Raw genomic sequence first — 18,337 nt, forward strand, 5'->3', positions numbered from 1 at the left:
CCCTCCCATCAGGCAGCCACATGTCTCTTCTCCAAGTCCATGATTTTCTTTTCTGAGGAGATGTTCATTTGTGCTGGATATTAGATTCCAGTTATAAGTGATATCATATGGTATTTGTCTTTGTCTTTCTGGCTCATTTCACTCAGTATGAGATTCTCAAGTAATAAGCAGTACCAAATGTTTTCGTGAAAACAGTTTTCTTAAGCTTCTCAAGAGCTTGATTCCTTTTGGTCATCAAGGAACAGCCAACCAGAAATGAGCAAATTTAAAAACAAGCAGTCTGCTAGATTTAGTCTATAAAGACTTTAAGTTATAACTTCTTTGGTCTTTGTAGCAATTAGCACGCTCGTCTATCTTTCCTTGAAACATCTTTGTTTTTTTACTTTTCCTCATTTCCCCCCCATTTCTCTCGGGCTACTCCTTGCACATGATTCTATCTCTCTCAAAGATCTTGTTTAATTATTAGCTCTGTGCACAGAACTTTTTGCTTTAAACTTTTTTTTTTATTATGCAAAATTTCAATCATATACAAAAGAAGAGTTGAAAGAATAGTAAAATGAACTGCATGTCCATCACAGAGATTCCATTTCTATGTGTTGGCCATATTATTTTAAATTAAATCTGTACTTTATTATTTCCTGTTTATATTTATGTAATCCTTAAATATACTTGTATAACCTTGCTAGTGCCATGAGGATGGGAACACTGTCTCCTTGTTAACTGCTCATCTCTAGTGTCTATTACAGTGCTTCAATAAAACATTGGCACTCAATAAAATACCACTGAATGAATGAATGAGCAGCAGTTCTCATATGCCTAACTACTGCTAGACATTTATTATCACTTTGACATGCTGTCCTCCTAAGACCAAACTCATCTTTTCTATAAAATCTCTATCCTACCACCACCCCTGAACCTGACCATCCTGGCAATGGTTCCATCCCTTTCTAGTTAGCTGACCTGAATTACTTTAAGCTTAGTTCCCTACCACAAGATCCAGTCAGCCACCAACTCCTGCTCAAGACATTCTGTCTTTAGCATCCATCCTTTAAGTTCTCCTCACTGCCTGCCTGGTTTGCTCATACTTAACCTCAAGCCCAGACCAATCAACTGTTGCCCAATGACCTGACTTCATTATTATTATTATTATTGGCTCTAATCTGCCTTGAACATTGCTGGGTGAGGAATCTTTCCAAAACTTTGCTCTGCCTAGCTAATCCTATTTCCCATAAGGGGGGAAACAAAAAAATCTTCCAATAATCCTCCTCTCCCTGACTGGATAAGATCCAGACTCTGTATATACCATTCAGGGTTTTCAAATCTCTGTTCACTTCCTCAGAGTTCTCAGTGTATCTTTATAGAAACCTTTCCCTCTAAACACATTGACCTATCTACCTTCAAACACATCCCTGAACATCACCAAGCCTTCCTTCTTTCTAGTCTCTCTGGCTGGCATATGCTCTTGCCATACCTCTCTAGGTACTTAAGACTTATTTATGTTCCTTTCAATGGCCTCCTAAATTTCCATCCCTGGTCCATGGGCCTTCTTCAACTATCCAAAGCCCTTGGGCTTGGTCCTATGAAAATGTGCTTTAGACTTTGTACCTAAACATCTTTTTATTTAGAAATTTCTCCCTGGTTATTTCACTGACATATTCTTTTCATTCTAGGAGTGTATGAAGTATAATAAGGGTTTAGTAAAAACTTTAGTATCAAAGCAGACCAAAGTATATTTTAAACCAGTGTCTAATCTATGTAAATGCTACATTTTAAAATGTGCACAAAATGCTATTAAGCTGTATGAATGCTTCATTGTGTTAAACATACATGACATCTACTTTATGTTTTACATGTAATACATGTTTTAAATGCAGAAAGTTATCATGTTGCTTCTTACAGAATCACTGAAGTGAGGTATTTTTATGTGAAGTCTTTAGGCTAAAGAAACATAATACTGTTTAAATAATTTGTGGTTTCGGAAATACTGAACTAAGAACTATGTAGTAATCAAATCCCACAATCAGTCAAGATTTTGGTTTAATGTAGTAAACTCAGAGTAAAGTACTAGCATTGTTGCTTGCCTGCCTGGCATCCTCTCCCCCCATCTCTGAATGGTATCCTTATTTGGTTAATGTGTCTACCCTATGACTATGTAGCCTTTCCTTTGGGGAAAGTGACCTTATCCACAGATCTAAAGGGGACCCCTGAATGGTGTCACAGTCAAGAATACACAGCGATTGGTTCAGAAGCCAATGAGACATGAGGGAATATGCACTGGTGGCTTCAGAAAAGGAGGCTCCCTACCCTTAAGGAAGAACCATGGAAAAAGAGATCTCTTTGCTGCTCCATTTAAATGTGGGTGCACACAGGCTTCAGTGCTTTGAGCAGCCATCCCATAACCACAGGCATGAAGCCAATAAACGTCCTTGTTGTTTAAGCCAGGTTGAGTAATTTGGTGTTATTTGTAGCATCCCGATTAAATACTAAGAAACATATGCAGTATAGTCCACGAAACTGATGAACTTTCAAGTAATTTTTAGACAATTACTATTTATAGAGAAGAAAGTAAAATATTTAACAAACTTTCAATGTCACTTTCAAAGCTGTAATAAAGTATAATAAGTAAGTACATGAGAACTCTATCACCATTTCAGAAAAAGTGATATGCTACACGTTCACAGGAAATACTGACCTGTCCCAACACTATAGCCATTTGTTTGAGTTTTGTTAAGCCAGACTTACTGAGCTATAATTACAAATGGTACCATTCGCCCTTTGGGGTATAGTTCTAGGAGTTTTGACAAATACAGTCATGTCACTACTACCACAATTAAGATACGGAACTTTTCCACTGAAACTTTTCTTAGGTATGCAGTCAATCCCACTCCTCTTCTACCACCAGCTCCTGGTATTTGCTGATCTGGCCTGTCCCAGAACGTCACGTACATGAAATCACACAGTATTTGCCTTTTGAGTCTTGATTCTTTCACTTATCAAAATGTGTCTGAGATGCATCCATGTTTTTATTAGTATTAGTAGTTTGTTCTTTTCAAGCCCTTTATTTTATTCTAATAGTAGCGATACATCTTTCTGACCCGCTATATTTTTTTGTGTGTTCTCATTCTAGTTCTGAGAAATATCTTTAAGGAAAATGATCCAGCAGAATCTGTGCCATGATAAAATAATACATCTTTTATGCGTCAGGGAATTCATCAACCAACAGGTCATACTGTCTATTATTGCTACACAATGAAGTCACCCCTGAGGTTTTCCACATCCTATGGGATCTTAAATAGGAAGCTTATAAGAAACAATCCTTTTGCTGACTGCAGATCATACTTTAGCTGAACGTGGCAAATTGTGGGTATCCTGGTCATATTTTGCCAAAATCCAAGGGGATGCCAGCAGTTATTAATAAAAGCTATATTCCTTCCACACAGATGGTCTAACATTAGGTCCCTGACCTTGCAAAAACCAACACAAAGATTAGCAAAAGTAAACTTGCTGACACATGGTTTAATCACTCATACGTAAGGTCTGTGAAAAATTACTAGGGATTGTGTGGTGGAAGTGAGACATAACACCATTTAAATGGAGCCTTTCTTTAGGTTAATCACAACAGTAATATCACCATAATAAGAACAACTAACACTTTTTCACTCATTACTTGTTATGTGCCAGACTGTCATAAGCATTTTACACAGATTGACTAGTCCTTACAACATAAAATACTATTATTATTCCTATTTTATATGTAGTGCATGCACACAACAAAACAAAATCCCAGGGCTCAAAGAGGTCGGGAAACTTGCCCCAGGTCACACAGAATGCAACCAAATCAGATTCTAATTATGTAGAAGAGGATGTGATTTTATTACTATTTAGTAAATAGCTGGCTCTCACTCTAATCCCATTTTGCCAACAAAAAACGAGATTGTAGTAAGTGCCCAGTGAATAGACTTTACAAAATACCAACTATCCAGTTAAAAACAGAATGTGCATTTTGATTTATATACTGATTTTTTTTAATATAAATTCTATTTAAGCCAGATTTTTCAGCATTTTAGTAATAATTATCAGATAGAAAAAATTCAGTCATATTTGATGTAGTAAGAGGATGGCTTCCAAATTTTAAAAATTAGTTTAGAAGTTCCCGTCATAGCACAGTGGAAATGAACCCAACTATTATGCATGAGAATGAGGGTTCAATTCCTGGCCTCACTCAGTGGGTTAAGGATCCAGCATTGCCGTGAGCTGTGGGGTAGGTTGCAGACACGGCTCGGATCTGGCTGTGGCTGTGGTGTAGGCTGGCAGCTATAGCTCCGATTTGACTCCTAGCCTGGGAACTTCCATATGCCGCAGGTGCGGTCCTAAAAAAGCAAAAATAAAATAAAATAAAAGTAAAAATAAAAATTAGCTTAGTTTCTGAAACTTATCTATGAGTACATTTAGGGAGAAATATATGAAGGGAGAAATATATTAGAGCCCTGCAAGCACAGGGCTCTAATACTCTCAGAATTATGTTTAAATAATGGACTAAGTAGTTTTAAAATTCCTGGTACACTGTAGCCCAATTTTTTCAAAATATTTTTTTGGCCATGCCAGCAGCATGCGGAAGCTCCTAAATCACAGCAATGACCACACTGGATCACTAACCACTAGGCCACCAGGGAACTTCCTGCTATTTTTTTAAATAGCACTTTACCAAGAAGTCATTTTTAAAAAATTCTTTGGAAAACAATAACGATTACACAATACTAATTTGATGAGTAATCCCATTTGATTTTTTCTGAAACCTAAAACATAGGCTTGACTTTTCAAAATTACAAATAAACGCTATTTAAACAAATTTTACTTTTGATATTCCTCTATAAAATAGAGGGATTGGTTTTCTTTATATTTTTCTTACAAATATACACTATATTGAAAGCTGATTCTCAGAGCATTACCTCAAACAAAAACACTATAGAGTTTACCGAAACTACCAAAATTGAAAAAGTAAGACATACTCCTCTTATAATAATAGGCACACAATTTACTTTTCTCTGCTGCTCTCCTAGGCTATTCCTAGGCTTAATGCATTCCTAGGCTATTACTATGAACCTTCACACCTCCAGTGACCTTTTTGTAGAGCTCTGCTCCATTTTCACTAGGCATGGGGTCAGCCTACTTATTAGCCACTGTACCCACTGGCACATGAATGTGCTGTGGTGTATGTTCTGCCTCCTTTCTTGCAGATGTCACCAGCTCCTGCAGCTCTTTTCAGACTTTTTGGCATGACTCTTCCACATGGCAGGAGCCAGGACAAAGAGCAGCTCACAGGGTTCATTACTTGGATAGGCAGAAAATGCTTCTGTGGAGCCAGCAATTCACTCTTCAGAATCTTAGTGCCATACGCCCTGCCACATGCCTCAAAACCACCAAGCAGGGGAGGAGATGTTTTGAAGAGTTTCACAGATGCCAATGAGCAATTGTTTCCTGAAAGATGCTTTAAGGGCAAGATCATAAGCTATTTAAAAATGAATCAGATACTGATATGCTTTATAACTCTTCAATACATGTTCTCATGTGATTTCATTTTAAGCAGGAGGTTTTTTTTTTTCTAAAAACATTGAATCAAAACTATCAAAAGTTCTCACAGCCTTCTACACATTCCCTATGTTATATTAAAACAATATGTCTATAAGGTTATCAGATTTTTATCGGACTAGAGTAGATGTTTCGTGGCCCTGAGGAATTTCTACCCAAATCTGTCATTGGTTGATTATATTCTCCCATGGAAAAGGAAGATGTGGCTTTTTATAGACACACATGTCTCTACATTCCCTGAAGTCCATTCTCTCACAACAAGATGAGTCATTTTAGGAAATAAATACTTCATTTTGTACCGTAATTCATGAGATGCATCTACATTTTGATCTGTCATTTTAAATGTATTTCCAGACATTAAAGATTTCCAAATCTTTAATGTGGCTCCAGGTGATAATTTAAAATTAGATCACAATGCTGTTTAAATGTCACATAATTGGTCTATCATTTCAAAATTCATGTTAAAATCTTGTGTTAGACAACTTTATTCCAGGATTCTTTCTCACAATACTGAAAAGCAAGGTAATCAAGGTTAAGTTATTACAAGTGAGAGACAGGGACAACTCCCACTATTAAATTTACTGGTATTGGCACTGTTCTATGTTCTTCCCATGAATTATCTAATGTAATCCTCTTACTACTCTCCTGAAGCGGGAGCCACATCCCCTCATTTAACAGGTAAGGAAGCTGTGTCGCAATGAGGCTGGGTAACCTGCCCAAAAGTCATCCAGCTAGTAGGTGGTTGAGCCAGGATTCAATCCAGGTCTGTGAAAACAAAGTTCTTATTCTGCTACCACCTTTTAACTAAGAGAACTCCCCTGGATCTGGGGAAGAGGAAAATGAGAAGGTAAGGAAATAAAACACAGATTTTGAGTTCAGTTAAGATCATGTAATAATGCCATAAGTAAGGTACAGAGTCTCAGAGAAGATTTGTAATCATCAAGAAATTTATCATCAGGTTCACCTTACAAGAAAAAGAGAATACTCACTATGACATGAGGTATCATTCCTTTCCCAGCCTCATATCTAGTGTCACAAGCATAAACAGTCTGTTACTTTAACATGATCCTTCAGGAACTTTGGGAGCAAAATCCAAGCCTAATTGTGACTAGCACCAATATTTTTCCAATCTATGTCCTCCATGCTATTTATCCAATTCAAAAGAGGAAAACAGGCAAGTGGGAGGTTTTAATCTGAAGGTTTAAGTTATATCCTTTTGAGAGGTTGGGGAGGAGGGAGAAACTGAGTTTGCACCGAGGTGGTAATTTGGTTACTTACACAAGATCAGACATGAAGTAAGTAGTAGCAGAGAGAGAAGAACTGTACTTTTCTTACACCCAATTTAGCATATATTATACTAAACTGTCCTCTGGGGTTAGCAGAACTTAAAGATCAGACACCAAGAAAATATAATATATATGCATAATCAACAATTAAATTAACCTATCCCAAGCCTAGGAAGACTATCACGGCAATTAGATCACATAAATATTTCTGATGATCATTCCCTGGAGTTAAAACCTTATACCTATTAGTGAGCGCTTTACGTGGTAATATCCTACGGGTCTTCAAGTAGGAGAAACAAACATAGCAAACCCAATTTAAAAGGCAGGAGTCATGTAAACTTATCTCTGTGCATTCTACAAGGGGGCACCTCAGTTTAAAATAGAACCAAGAGTGGGAGTTCCCGTTGTAGCTCAGCACGTTGAGAACCCAACATAGTGTCCATGAAGATGTAGGTTCGATCTCTGGCCTTGCTCAGTGGGTTGAGGAACTGGTGTTGCTGCAAGCTGTGGTGTAGATCACAGACGGGGCTCGGACCCAGTGTTGCTGTGGCTGTGGTGTAGGCCAGCAGCTGCAGCTCCACTGTGACCCCTAGCCTGGGAACTTCTATATGCCATGAGTGCAAAGAGTCAGGAGAGATGCTGGGATCTCCAGCAGGGAAGATTTGTTGAATTTGGGTCTATTAAGGGACATTTTAGGTCATGAGTCTATTCATCTAGATTTACAAATTTTATGTTTTATTTAACAAACACAGCTCACATTGTTTCAGGGCACTGTTCTATGTACTTTATAACTATAACTGATCTACCTACAATGTTATGTAACAATGTTATGAGGTAGGTAATTATTACCTCCATTTAACAGATGAGGAAATTGAGGTACAGCGAGGTTTAAGTGACCTGTTCAAGGTCACATAGCTGATAAGTAGCTGAGCTGGGATGCAAACCTAGAGACTGCGGCTCTTGAGCCTGTCTTCCTGACCACTAGTTTATGCTCTGTTGCTCTCTGTTTTGTATTTGCTTTTTCTAAGCCACATACAATAACCACTATGTTTTCAAGATCTGATATTTCCATTTCTCTCACACCCACGCTAAACTGGATTTTTTTGTTCACTGTGACCTCCAAGCACCTGATTTTCCTAAAACTTCCTGGTTCGTATCAATATTTGGTTAAGCCCAATCCCTGACTCTGTTATCCTGCTGTTCCCCTGGCACTGTGGAATTGCTGATCCCGCTCCAAGTCTGCATTTTCTTTTTCTTGAGTCCCAGGCCACTCAGCAATGCTGGAGAGACTACTGGTTGGTCCCACTATCTTCAGCCTGGGCCCTTGAAATCTTGGTCACAGGGTACAACAAGGGCTAATCTTCTCCACTGTCTTCAAACTCAAAGTCCCCCCACTGGAGGATATTCCACCGGCCTCTACGGGGTCTAATCGACACACCTAGCACCAGCCTCTAGGCAGTGGTTTCCAAGGACCTCACCTCGTGAATTCCAGACTCTGACTTCTCCATTTCTGCTAACAGAGGTAATTCATCTTTTCAGCCATGCTCCAAACTTTGGCTTTATCTTTGAGCTTTCCTATCCCCTTTACCTCATGATATTTTAAGTAATTGTCATTTATTTATCTTTTTTGAGATTTAAAAAAACTAATTTATAGCTGATTTACAGTGTGTCAATTTCTGCTGTACAGCAAATTGACTCAGTCATACATATACACACATTCTTTTTCTCATACTATCTTCCATCATGTTCTGTTCCAACAGACTGGATACAGTTCCCTGTGCTCTACAGTAGGACCTTATTGCTTGTGCATTCTAAATGTAATAGTCTGCATCTATTAACCCCAAACTCTAAGTCCTCATTTATTTATATTTACTATCCTTCTCAACTGCTAGCTGCTTCTCTGAATTCACAGCAGGGCCTTGCATAGTATATGTGCCGTATAGATTCATTCAATTTACTTGGAACACCTGGGTTAACTGAGTAGTTAGCTATAATGTCCCAGTAAAGGCCTAGGTCTCCAGGTTAACTCTTAGCTCCACATTCTAAGTGGTGACTGCCCCTATAAGCCTACCAATTCACCCATCCCCACTCTCTCAGGCCTAGTGGTTCTCATGACACCGCCCTTTCTTTCTCCTCTTGGACAAATCACTAAGTTCCCCTTTTGATTGTGCTCATGCTTCCTGGGGTATAAAGCTTGGCCTTCTTCCTGTTCCTACAGGTTCGTTCTATTTTGGCAATTTTAAATACACCCTTACGTACACCCTCTTTCCTGAGCTCTGGATCCATATTTCACCTGTCTTGCAGGTGCCATAAACAGAGTACCCCAATCAGCAACTCCACTCCCTCTCCTCCTTCCAAGCAGTTCCCTTCCTTCCTGTCTGCCATCTCAATTATGGCATCTCAATTCATTACCATGTTAGGAAGCCAAGGCTGGAAGAGTTATATTAAAGTGCTATGTCTTACTTAGGTCACCTAGTTGAGAAATGTTGGGGTTGGAATTTGAACTCAGTTCTTTTAATTCTAAAGCCTTTATCCTTAACCCATAACCCTATAATGTCTCCAGAATATTCCATTTTTGCTTTAGATATCTTTACCTGGACATCCCAGAAGTCCTTATACATTCATTCTAAATCCAAGCAATTTTTGCCCCCTCAAAAACGTGCTTCTTTCTATTCTCTTGCAGTTCAGTAACTGGTACACCATCTGCCACTTCATCCAAGCTAGGAATTGAACATGACTCATTCTGTACATCCAGTCACACAGTCCTCAGAAATCTCTCTTCCTCGTCCTAACCCTCTGCTGTGCCCAGAATCGCATCCTCTCACACCTGGCCTACGACAGTTGCTTACTAACTATGCACCCTGCTCCATCTGTTTTTCCTTTTATCTGACTCATTTTTCAAAAACCCACAGATGTATAATCATGTCATTTCCATGCTTTAATTAAGTGCCTCTGAGGCCAGACAGTATTAAGCTTATGGAAAGTTTCAAATCACATGGGAAATACCTATATTTAATCCTACAAAACAGGATACAGGATGACCATACATTATGCTATTGAATATGTTTTTTTTTTTAATCAATTGAGAAAAACAAGCTGGAATGTCAGATATCAAAGCAGTTCTCTCAGGGTGGTGGAGCCAACGAGTTATTTTGTATTCTCTACGCTTTGCTGCATTTTCTTGATTTTCTATGAGGATTATGCATTTTTTAAAGATCTCCATTGCTTTCAGAAGAAAAAAAAATAAAACCTAGGCACACAAACCCACTGCAATTTGTCCTTAGCTTATATATATATATATATATATATATTTTTTTTTTTTTTTTTTTTTTTGTCTTTTTGCTATTTCTTGGGCCACTGCCGCGGCATACGGAAGTTCCCAGGCTAGGGGTCGAATCGGAGCTGTATCCGCCAGCCTACGCCAGAGCCACAGCAACGCAGGATCAGAGCCACATCTGCAACCTACACCACAGCTCACAGCAACACCAGATTCTTAACCCACTGAGCAAGGCCAGGGACCGAACCTGCAACCCCATGGTTCCTAGTCGGATTCCTTAACCACTGCGCCACGATGGGAACTCCAGCTTATATTTTCCTTTTAAGGGTACTGTTCTACCCCATCCTCATTTCTCTAATCCTTCTGTCCTCTGTTTACCCCTAAAGATGGCATCTACCCTCTTGTTTCTACCTCCCACACCTGCCTTCAGCCTCGATACACTCCTCTGCCCTGCCTTTCTGTTCCTGTCTATCCTGGACCACCAGCTTCTCCCATTCTGTCTTCAAGCCCAATTCTGCTGCTTCTCAGCAGCCTGCCCCTCACCAGTCTTCCTCCAGGCTCAGCTGTCTCCTCATCTGAATTCTCTAAGCACTTAGCCACATCATAGTGATTTTCTTATGTGTCTCTTCCCTCAGTAGACTGAGGCTTTGTGGAGAGGGCTTGCCTTGTGCATTTCTGTTTCCAGAACTCAGGAGAGTGGGCCTGAACACTGAATTTTTAAAGTAAACAATAGGAGGTCCCATTGTGGCGCTGTGGAAATGAATCCAGCTAGTATCTGTGACAATGCTGGTTCAATCCCTGGCCTCACTCAGTGGGCTGGGGATCCGGCATTGCCCTGAGCTGTGGGGTAGGTCACAGAGGCGGCTCAGATCCCACATTGCTGTGGCTGTAGTGTAGGGTGACGGCTACAGCTCCAATTCAACACCTAGCCTGGGAACGTCCATCCGCCCTCGGTGTGGCACTAAAAAGCAAAAAAAGAAAGAAAGTGAACAATAGGTTTTTTTGTTGTTGTTGTTTTGTTTTTAGGTATAGTTTCTCTGTGATTCACCTTTTTTCCTTTCTTTTTCTTATACTTTTCCAACATACTAAATGGAGTCGTTACAATATAAAGAAGTTTCTGAGTCCCCCATTCAATTCTAAGTGAAGGAAGAAAAGCTATCCTCAAGACTTTGATGAACCATCCACGTGGTTAGTAGGGAAACTTTTTCATTCTCCTACATAACATTTAGAACACCTACAACTTTAGTTGGAGCTTTTGCCATAATACTAGCAACAATGAAACATGGATTAGTGAAGCTGGATAGTTTGTCTTCAAATCTAGCAAAACCTCAATAGTTGTCAGCTTATTTTTCAAGAAGTGAACCAAAAGATATTTATTTATTTATTTTTCATTTTAGGGCTGCCCACAGCATATGCAAGTTCTCAGGTAAGGGGTCGAATCAGAGCTGCAGCTGCCTAGCTAGCCACAGCTACAGCAATGTGTGATCTGAGCCTCATCTTTGACCCACACCACAGCTCACAACAACGCCGGATCCTAGACCCACTGAGTGAGACCAGGGATCCAACCTGCATCCTCATGGATACTATTCAGATTCATTTCCACTGTGCCACAATGGGAACTCCCAGCACTGGTTTGCTGTTTGCAATTTACTTCTAAAAGTGATTCTCTGTCATTTGTTTCCCTAAGCTATCTTTCTTAACTTTTGAGTATGTTCAAAAGTAATAAATCTTAAAGGCTTATATGAAAATATAATAAGTAAAACAGTAATTTTAAAAATCAGAAATAAGCATGAAATAAATATTTAAATTTTAAAAAATGTTTCTGTAAATCTCTACATTGTCGACACCGCCTTCATCTATCCCTTCCCTCCATTATATAATTTCTTCCATTTTTGGTGAAATGAAAGACTAACTTTAAAAAAATCTGTTCCTTTTATATTCTTGATAACAACTGCTCTTATTAGAGTTTTAATACATTGCTACTTTGAGCTTGTGTTGCCAATGACAGGGATTGGTTTTTTACATAAACTTTAGTCTTAAAAAGTGCATATCTACACACTCGTATTTGGCTTACTATATGAAATACAGAGGAAGGAAATACTTTGCATAAATCTCAGAAAAATCTATCAATACAACCAAGTAAAATATAACCTAGACTCTTGAAAACTGTGAAGAGAAGTTCTCATTCCCATGACATAATCAATGAGTACCGCGTTCCACATTAGTGCATTTCTACTAAAGCTCATCTTGTGGTTGAGAACTAAAGGTATCATGAGGTGCTAAAATTTTCCTTTGATTCTGAGGTTTTTAGAAATATCTGCTTACTTTGAGGTGTCTAGCTATATTTAGATCATTGGTGGTGCAAGAAGTTTAAATACTGGGAAGGTGCTGCTTCGCTAAAGTATAGCTGAGTCAATAGTTTCAGGAGGTAAGTATTATCTTTTACATGGTAAACATAATAGTATTCTGTATTCACCATCGAAAGTGACTCTTGACCAAAATATAATAGCTAATCAGTGAAAGAGTTCCATAAGCTGAGACTATTTTCAAGCCAGTAGTATTCAATTATTAGTAATGGTTGTTCAGATGTATTTTAATATGTATTTACTTTCTTGAACTACCTTTGCAATTCTACTCTACTTCTACGGCTCCTCCTTCTTCCACTCCTGGTGGGCGATTTAGAAAATGTCCATTAAATTTAATTCTGGCTTAAATGAAAATTAATGAGACTATTCTGACATAAATCTCTACACTGAGTTATATAAAGACTAAAGTAATTTTTTTCAGTTGTCTACACAGCGAAACTCAAATATTCCATGATGTCTTAGAAGCTCAATACATTAGACAGTTTAAGCAGTAGCTGGAGGGAGAGGGATGGTTAGTAGATGCAAACTATTGCATTTGGGATGGATAAGCACTGAGATCCTGCTATATAGCACAGGGAACTATATCTAGTCACTTGTGATGGAACATGATGGAGGATAATGTGAGAAAAAGAATATACGTGTGTGTGTGTGTGTGTGTGTGTGTGTGTGTATATATATATATATATGGCTGAGTTACTTTGCTGTACAGCAGAAATTGACAGAACACTAAATCAACTATAAAAGAAAAAATAAAAATCTTAAGAAAAAAGAAAATCCACTTAAAGTAATAATAATAAAATAAGCAGCTGACAATCTGGAGGGTTATGCTAATAAAGGAATATTTCTACATATAACAGCAGAGAATTATTATCACTGAAGAGGGCCTTAAGATCAGACTGAGCTTATAGTCTTTAAGGAATTTTAGACTCCTTTAATTAAAGAATTTAACTGGGGAGTTCCCATCATGGCTCAGTGGTTAACGAATCCAAGTAGGAACCATGAGGTTGAGGGTTCGATCCCTGGCCTCACTTAATGGGTTAAGGATCCAGCGTTGCGGTGAGCTGTGGTGCAGGTCACAGATGTGGGTCGGATGGCGTGTTGCTGTGGCTGTGGCTGTGGCCAGCGGCTATACCCTCGATTAGACCCCCAGTCTGGGAACCTCCATATGCCGCGGGTGCGGCCCTAGAAAAAGACAAAAAAAAAAAAAAAAAAAAAAAAGAATTTAATTGATTTGTTCAAGGTCATGCTGTTGGTTAGTGAACAAACAAGAAATAACATTAAGTTTTCCTGGTTCCAATTGTTTGATCCACTATACGCTACTAACTTCTAATTATTTTTAAGTTTATTTTTTATTTTTAATTGTGGTAAAATACATTTAACATAAAATTTATCTTTTTTTTTTTTTTTTGGGGGGGGGTCTTTTTGTCTTTTCCAGGGCCTCACCCAATGCATATGGAGGTTCCCGGGCTAGGGGTTGAATTGGAGCTGTAGCCACAGGCCTACACCAGAGCCACAGCAATGCAGGATCTGAGGAGCTTGTGCAACCTACACCACAGCTCATGGCAATGCCAGATCCTTAACCCACTGAGCAAGGCCATGAATTGAACCCTCAACCTCATGGTTCCTACTTGGATTCGCTAACCACTGAGCCACGACGGGAACTCCCAAAATTTATCATCTTAACATTACTTACATTTAGTTTTGCATTTTGGAACAAGGAAATGCAATGTAACAAGCATTAGAGCAGCAAAGAACACACTGTTACCATGCAGAAATTAAATCCTAATATTCCTTTACAGATGGAAGACGCATGTGGTGTTTGGATCAACAGCTCTGCAGAGAAAATTTCCTTTTTCTTCCCACATACAGCATGGGCCAACCATTGCTTAAATGCCCGTCTAGGAGAAAGACCAGGTGTACTATTCAATGTTTCACTAGTTTAATAGGAAAGCTGTATTAAGTCTCCCCCAAACCATGTAAGACTCATCTATGTAAATGTCCAATAATATACGACAGGAAAAACAAATTAGTACCGAGCAAGCAACCACAGGCATCATCACCAATTAAAATATTTCGCTTAATAAAAACAGCTCTTACTGTTTTATAAATACTTGCTGGTGGCATCATTCCAATTGCAAAAGCACAGATGTGAGTCTTGAGTTCCTTGATTCTAAACTTCTCTTCTGTTCACCATGATTCAAGCACAGAGGCACTAAAATCTACTACTGTTATCAAGATGTAAAGAGATTTACTTTGCAAAGTCCTGTTTCTTTAATGTCTCAGATAATGTTACTAAGTATGACTCACTTTCTGCCACCCACTTCCTTATTTAAACTTTCTCTGCCTGAGAGTCAGCATTTAAAATTAATTCACTAATGGAAGAAAATAAACTACTGGCTCTTTCCCTTCTTGTGATTTTTTTTCACGGTCACAATAAGTTGAACTATAGGATAGATTTCACCTTAAAGTTTTGAATACATCAATCATTTTTCATTCTAATATTTTAGTATCGTTCTTTGTGAATTTCTGCCTACGTTAATACCACTTAAGACACACACCATTAAAAAAAAAATCCTAAATAGATTTAGGACTTGGATTTGTCATTTATAAATTTTCCTATACTTGTCCAATTTTCAATTCTCAACTCTCCTACATGGATTGTTATTGTTGATAAGAGACTAAACAATAGAAACTTTTTCCTTGTTCTTAGAAATATAAACAACTTTGCATTCCAGGGAACTCTATAATAGTGCTTATAGTACTCCTTTGATCTAAGAAATTCCAAGTGCTTTGTAAAAGTTGTATTTATTGATCTTTCCAAAGCACTGTATTGACATGAATAAATATAGGAGTTCCTGTTGCGGCGCAGTGTAAACAAAATCTGACTAGTATCTATGAGGTTGCGGGTTTGATCCCTGGCCTCACTCAGTGGGTTGGGGATCCAGCATTGCCATGAGCTATGGTATAGGTTGCAGATGCGGCTTGCATCTGGTGTTGCTGTGGCTATGGTGTACCAGCAGCTGTAGCTCCAATTTGACCCCTAGCCTGGGAACTTGCATATGCCTCGGGTGTAGCCCTAAAAATAAATAAAAAATAAAATAAAGAATACAAATGCAATGGTCTTTTTACTAGAATTGTATAAAAGTTTCCACCGTAGCATAGGTAAATTACGAATATATTTCATCAGCAAATCAGTTCTTTGTTAGCTCAGAGATGCCATTCAGGTGGTTCATTGAACTGCTGCTCTATTTAAAAAGGATGTGAACGTCCAGTTTGCCACATCTCACCTCTCTCTGGTCCGCTCCTCTTGGCTGTTATATTCATTGACATCTCCTGCACTTAGGCATTTACACTTGTGACTCCTTGTATCAGGACACACAGTACTGGCCTGAGAGTCAAGGCTTTTACTGCAACCCTGGAAAATCACTTAAGCTTCCTGGGACTGTTTTTTCTTCTATAAATGAACTATGGAACTGAGACGATCTTTAAAATTATATAATTTCCTGTTACTTAGCCCATAAATATTAGGGATGCAGCCCTAACATTCGGGCAACAAAACTTTTTCTTCCGATGTAATTAAAACAATGTTTGTGGGGGAGTTCCCGTCGTGGCGCAGTGGTTAACGAATCCGACTAGGAACCATGAGGTTGCGGGTTCGGTCCCTGCCCTTGCTCAGTGGGTTAACGATCCGGCGTTGCCGTGAGCTGTGGTGTAGGTTGCAGACGCGGCTCAGATCCCGCGTTGCTGTGGCTCTGGCGTAGGCCGGTGGCTACAGCTCCGATTCAACCCCTAGCCTGGGAACCTCCATATGCCGCGGAAGCGGCCCAAGAAATAGCAACAACAACAACAACAAAAACAATGTTTGTGATTTTTCTAGATCAAAGTCTTCACACTGTTCTGACTCTTGAAATCATAATAGAGAGACCCATAGAAATTACATAGAAGAAAAAGTAAAATATCTCCTGAGAGAGTAAAGGAAACAAGCATTACCAGCTAGAGCTTGAAAACTACTTAATGAGCGATGTGCGTGATCTGATGTACTTATCACACAGGTGCTATGAAATAGTTTTCAAACCACAGTGATACAGTCAGAGCTTCCTCCTACTTATGCTTTACCTTCATCTCATGCTGTTGGTCTAGCTGATCCAATTCCAGAGGGCTTTCTCCATTTTCCCTCTCTTGTACCTTGTCTTCTGTGTCTGCCCTCCCTTCTTCCAGGGGGAGCACTGGGCCGACAGGTGGAGTCCTGCAGCTACTGTCAGAAGCACTTCCCTCACAGTCACTTGTTGTGGGCAATGCAGGGACTGTGGTTTTTTCTTCTTTTTCTCCATTTACTAAGTCTGTATCGGGCAAGGGTTCGGAAGTCTGAACAGGAGTATCTGGGCTAAGAGTGGCTGCTTTATCCTCCTCACATTCCATCTGGTTTTGTGCTGCTACCATACCATTAACCACGCAAGTCTGTACACCCTGAGTGTGATCCGTATCATGTCCCTGCTTCTCTGGTAAGTACTGGGAGAGGAGTTTTTGCTGAGGTGTGGTTGTCAATCCGTGCCTTCCTGGGGTTCTAGGAACATTTAGGTTTATAGCAGAATCTTTCTTCAATTCACTGTAATTTGTTAATGGGCTAAAAAGACAAAACACAAACAAAGAATGAAAATGTTGGCATGGACAAGTTGTAGACTAAAAACAAATTTATTCTCATTGTTTAGAGATACTTAGTGAAGACATTTTTTACCCTCTTATGGTTTTAGAACCATGGATAAGAATATTCCAGAGTAGTTCTCAGTCTGCTGGAATGCTATCTACACTTACATCAACATTTAAATAAAGATGGTTAAACTGAGCTTTACCTAGAGGGTTGGGAAAATTTCCTTGAGCTGTTATTAACATGGCTAATTAGAAAAGACTTAGATTGTGAGAAATATATTTCATATAGCCATCTCTCCCAAGATTTTTACTATCTTCACATTTTTAAAACATGTATACTCAGCCCTCAATTTATAAACAGACTAGAAAAACCAAATATTGCTTTTGTTTGGAAAGCACAACACAGTTTTCCAAAACTGGATTACACATGTCGCCATGGGCTCCTTAACTGGTCTCTCCTCCATGCTGATCCCCTCCAATCCAGTTTTTCCAAGCTGGCCTTAGAGGTCAAACTCTGAGGGCTTCCCCCAACACCTAAAGGTTCTGTACAAGCTAGCCCCCATTAGCCCGGGCCTCATGAAATGCTATGCTCACCCCACTCACTGTGCTCTTGTTGTACTAGTCGCTTTCCCGTTCCCAGTAAGCTGTGTGTCAAAAGGGTCTTTGCAGCCGCTGTTCCCTCTGACCAGGACAATCTTTCCCAAGTCACTGGTGTGTCTTACTCCTTCCCCTCAGGTGTCACCTCAAACAGGCTTTCTTGGATTATTACGGTATACTCCACCACTAACTAAACATCCTGTTTTTCTTTAAAGCCTTTATTATTACTTGACATTACATATACATCCTAATAGTACAATGGAATTTAACTGCCAATATATAACAATGTTCCTACGGAAATATTTATATAGCACTTCTTTTTAAAGACAGCACTTTAGGATTCCATGGAGGAAAATTCTGGGCTGCAGTCTTGAAGAGAATCTTATGACCAAATGAGGAGAAAAAATTAAAACAGACTAATATTCCCTGTCAGTACTGAATGTGCCCATCTTGTTCTCAGCTTTATCCTCACCTCTTAACATAGCACTTGACATGTGACAGTGCTCAGTAAATACTCCATGAGCAATGAATAATTGATTCTGATGGTGATCATGACAATAATTCAGTAATAGCAG

At 39.1% G+C, this 18,337-nt stretch overlaps 1 protein-coding gene across 10 annotated transcripts in view; it reads right to left on the minus strand.

The window, feature by feature from the left end:
* FGD4 (FYVE, RhoGEF and PH domain containing 4) overlaps positions 1-18,337 on the minus strand; it is a 200,761-nt gene that overhangs the window by 34,794 nt on the left and 147,630 nt on the right. For all 10 annotated transcript variants that reach the window (XM_084956368.1, XM_021092066.2, XM_084956369.1 and 7 more), the window contains one exon: positions 16,635-17,142. In XM_084956368.1, the coding sequence (XP_084812494.1) occupies positions 16,635-16,958 (324 nt within the window). In that variant the 5' untranslated portion in view covers positions 16,959-17,142. The remainder of the gene's footprint in view (positions 1-16,634; positions 17,143-18,337) is intronic.

The sequence above is a fragment of the Sus scrofa genome, chromosome 5 (assembly GCF_054392235.1).
Source record: "Sus scrofa isolate SSC_HxYL_T2T_F1_AM1 chromosome 5, Sscrofa_HxYL_maternal_Yorkshire_Landrace_v2.0, whole genome shotgun sequence".
Lineage (NCBI taxonomy): Eukaryota > Metazoa > Chordata > Mammalia > Artiodactyla > Suidae > Sus > Sus scrofa.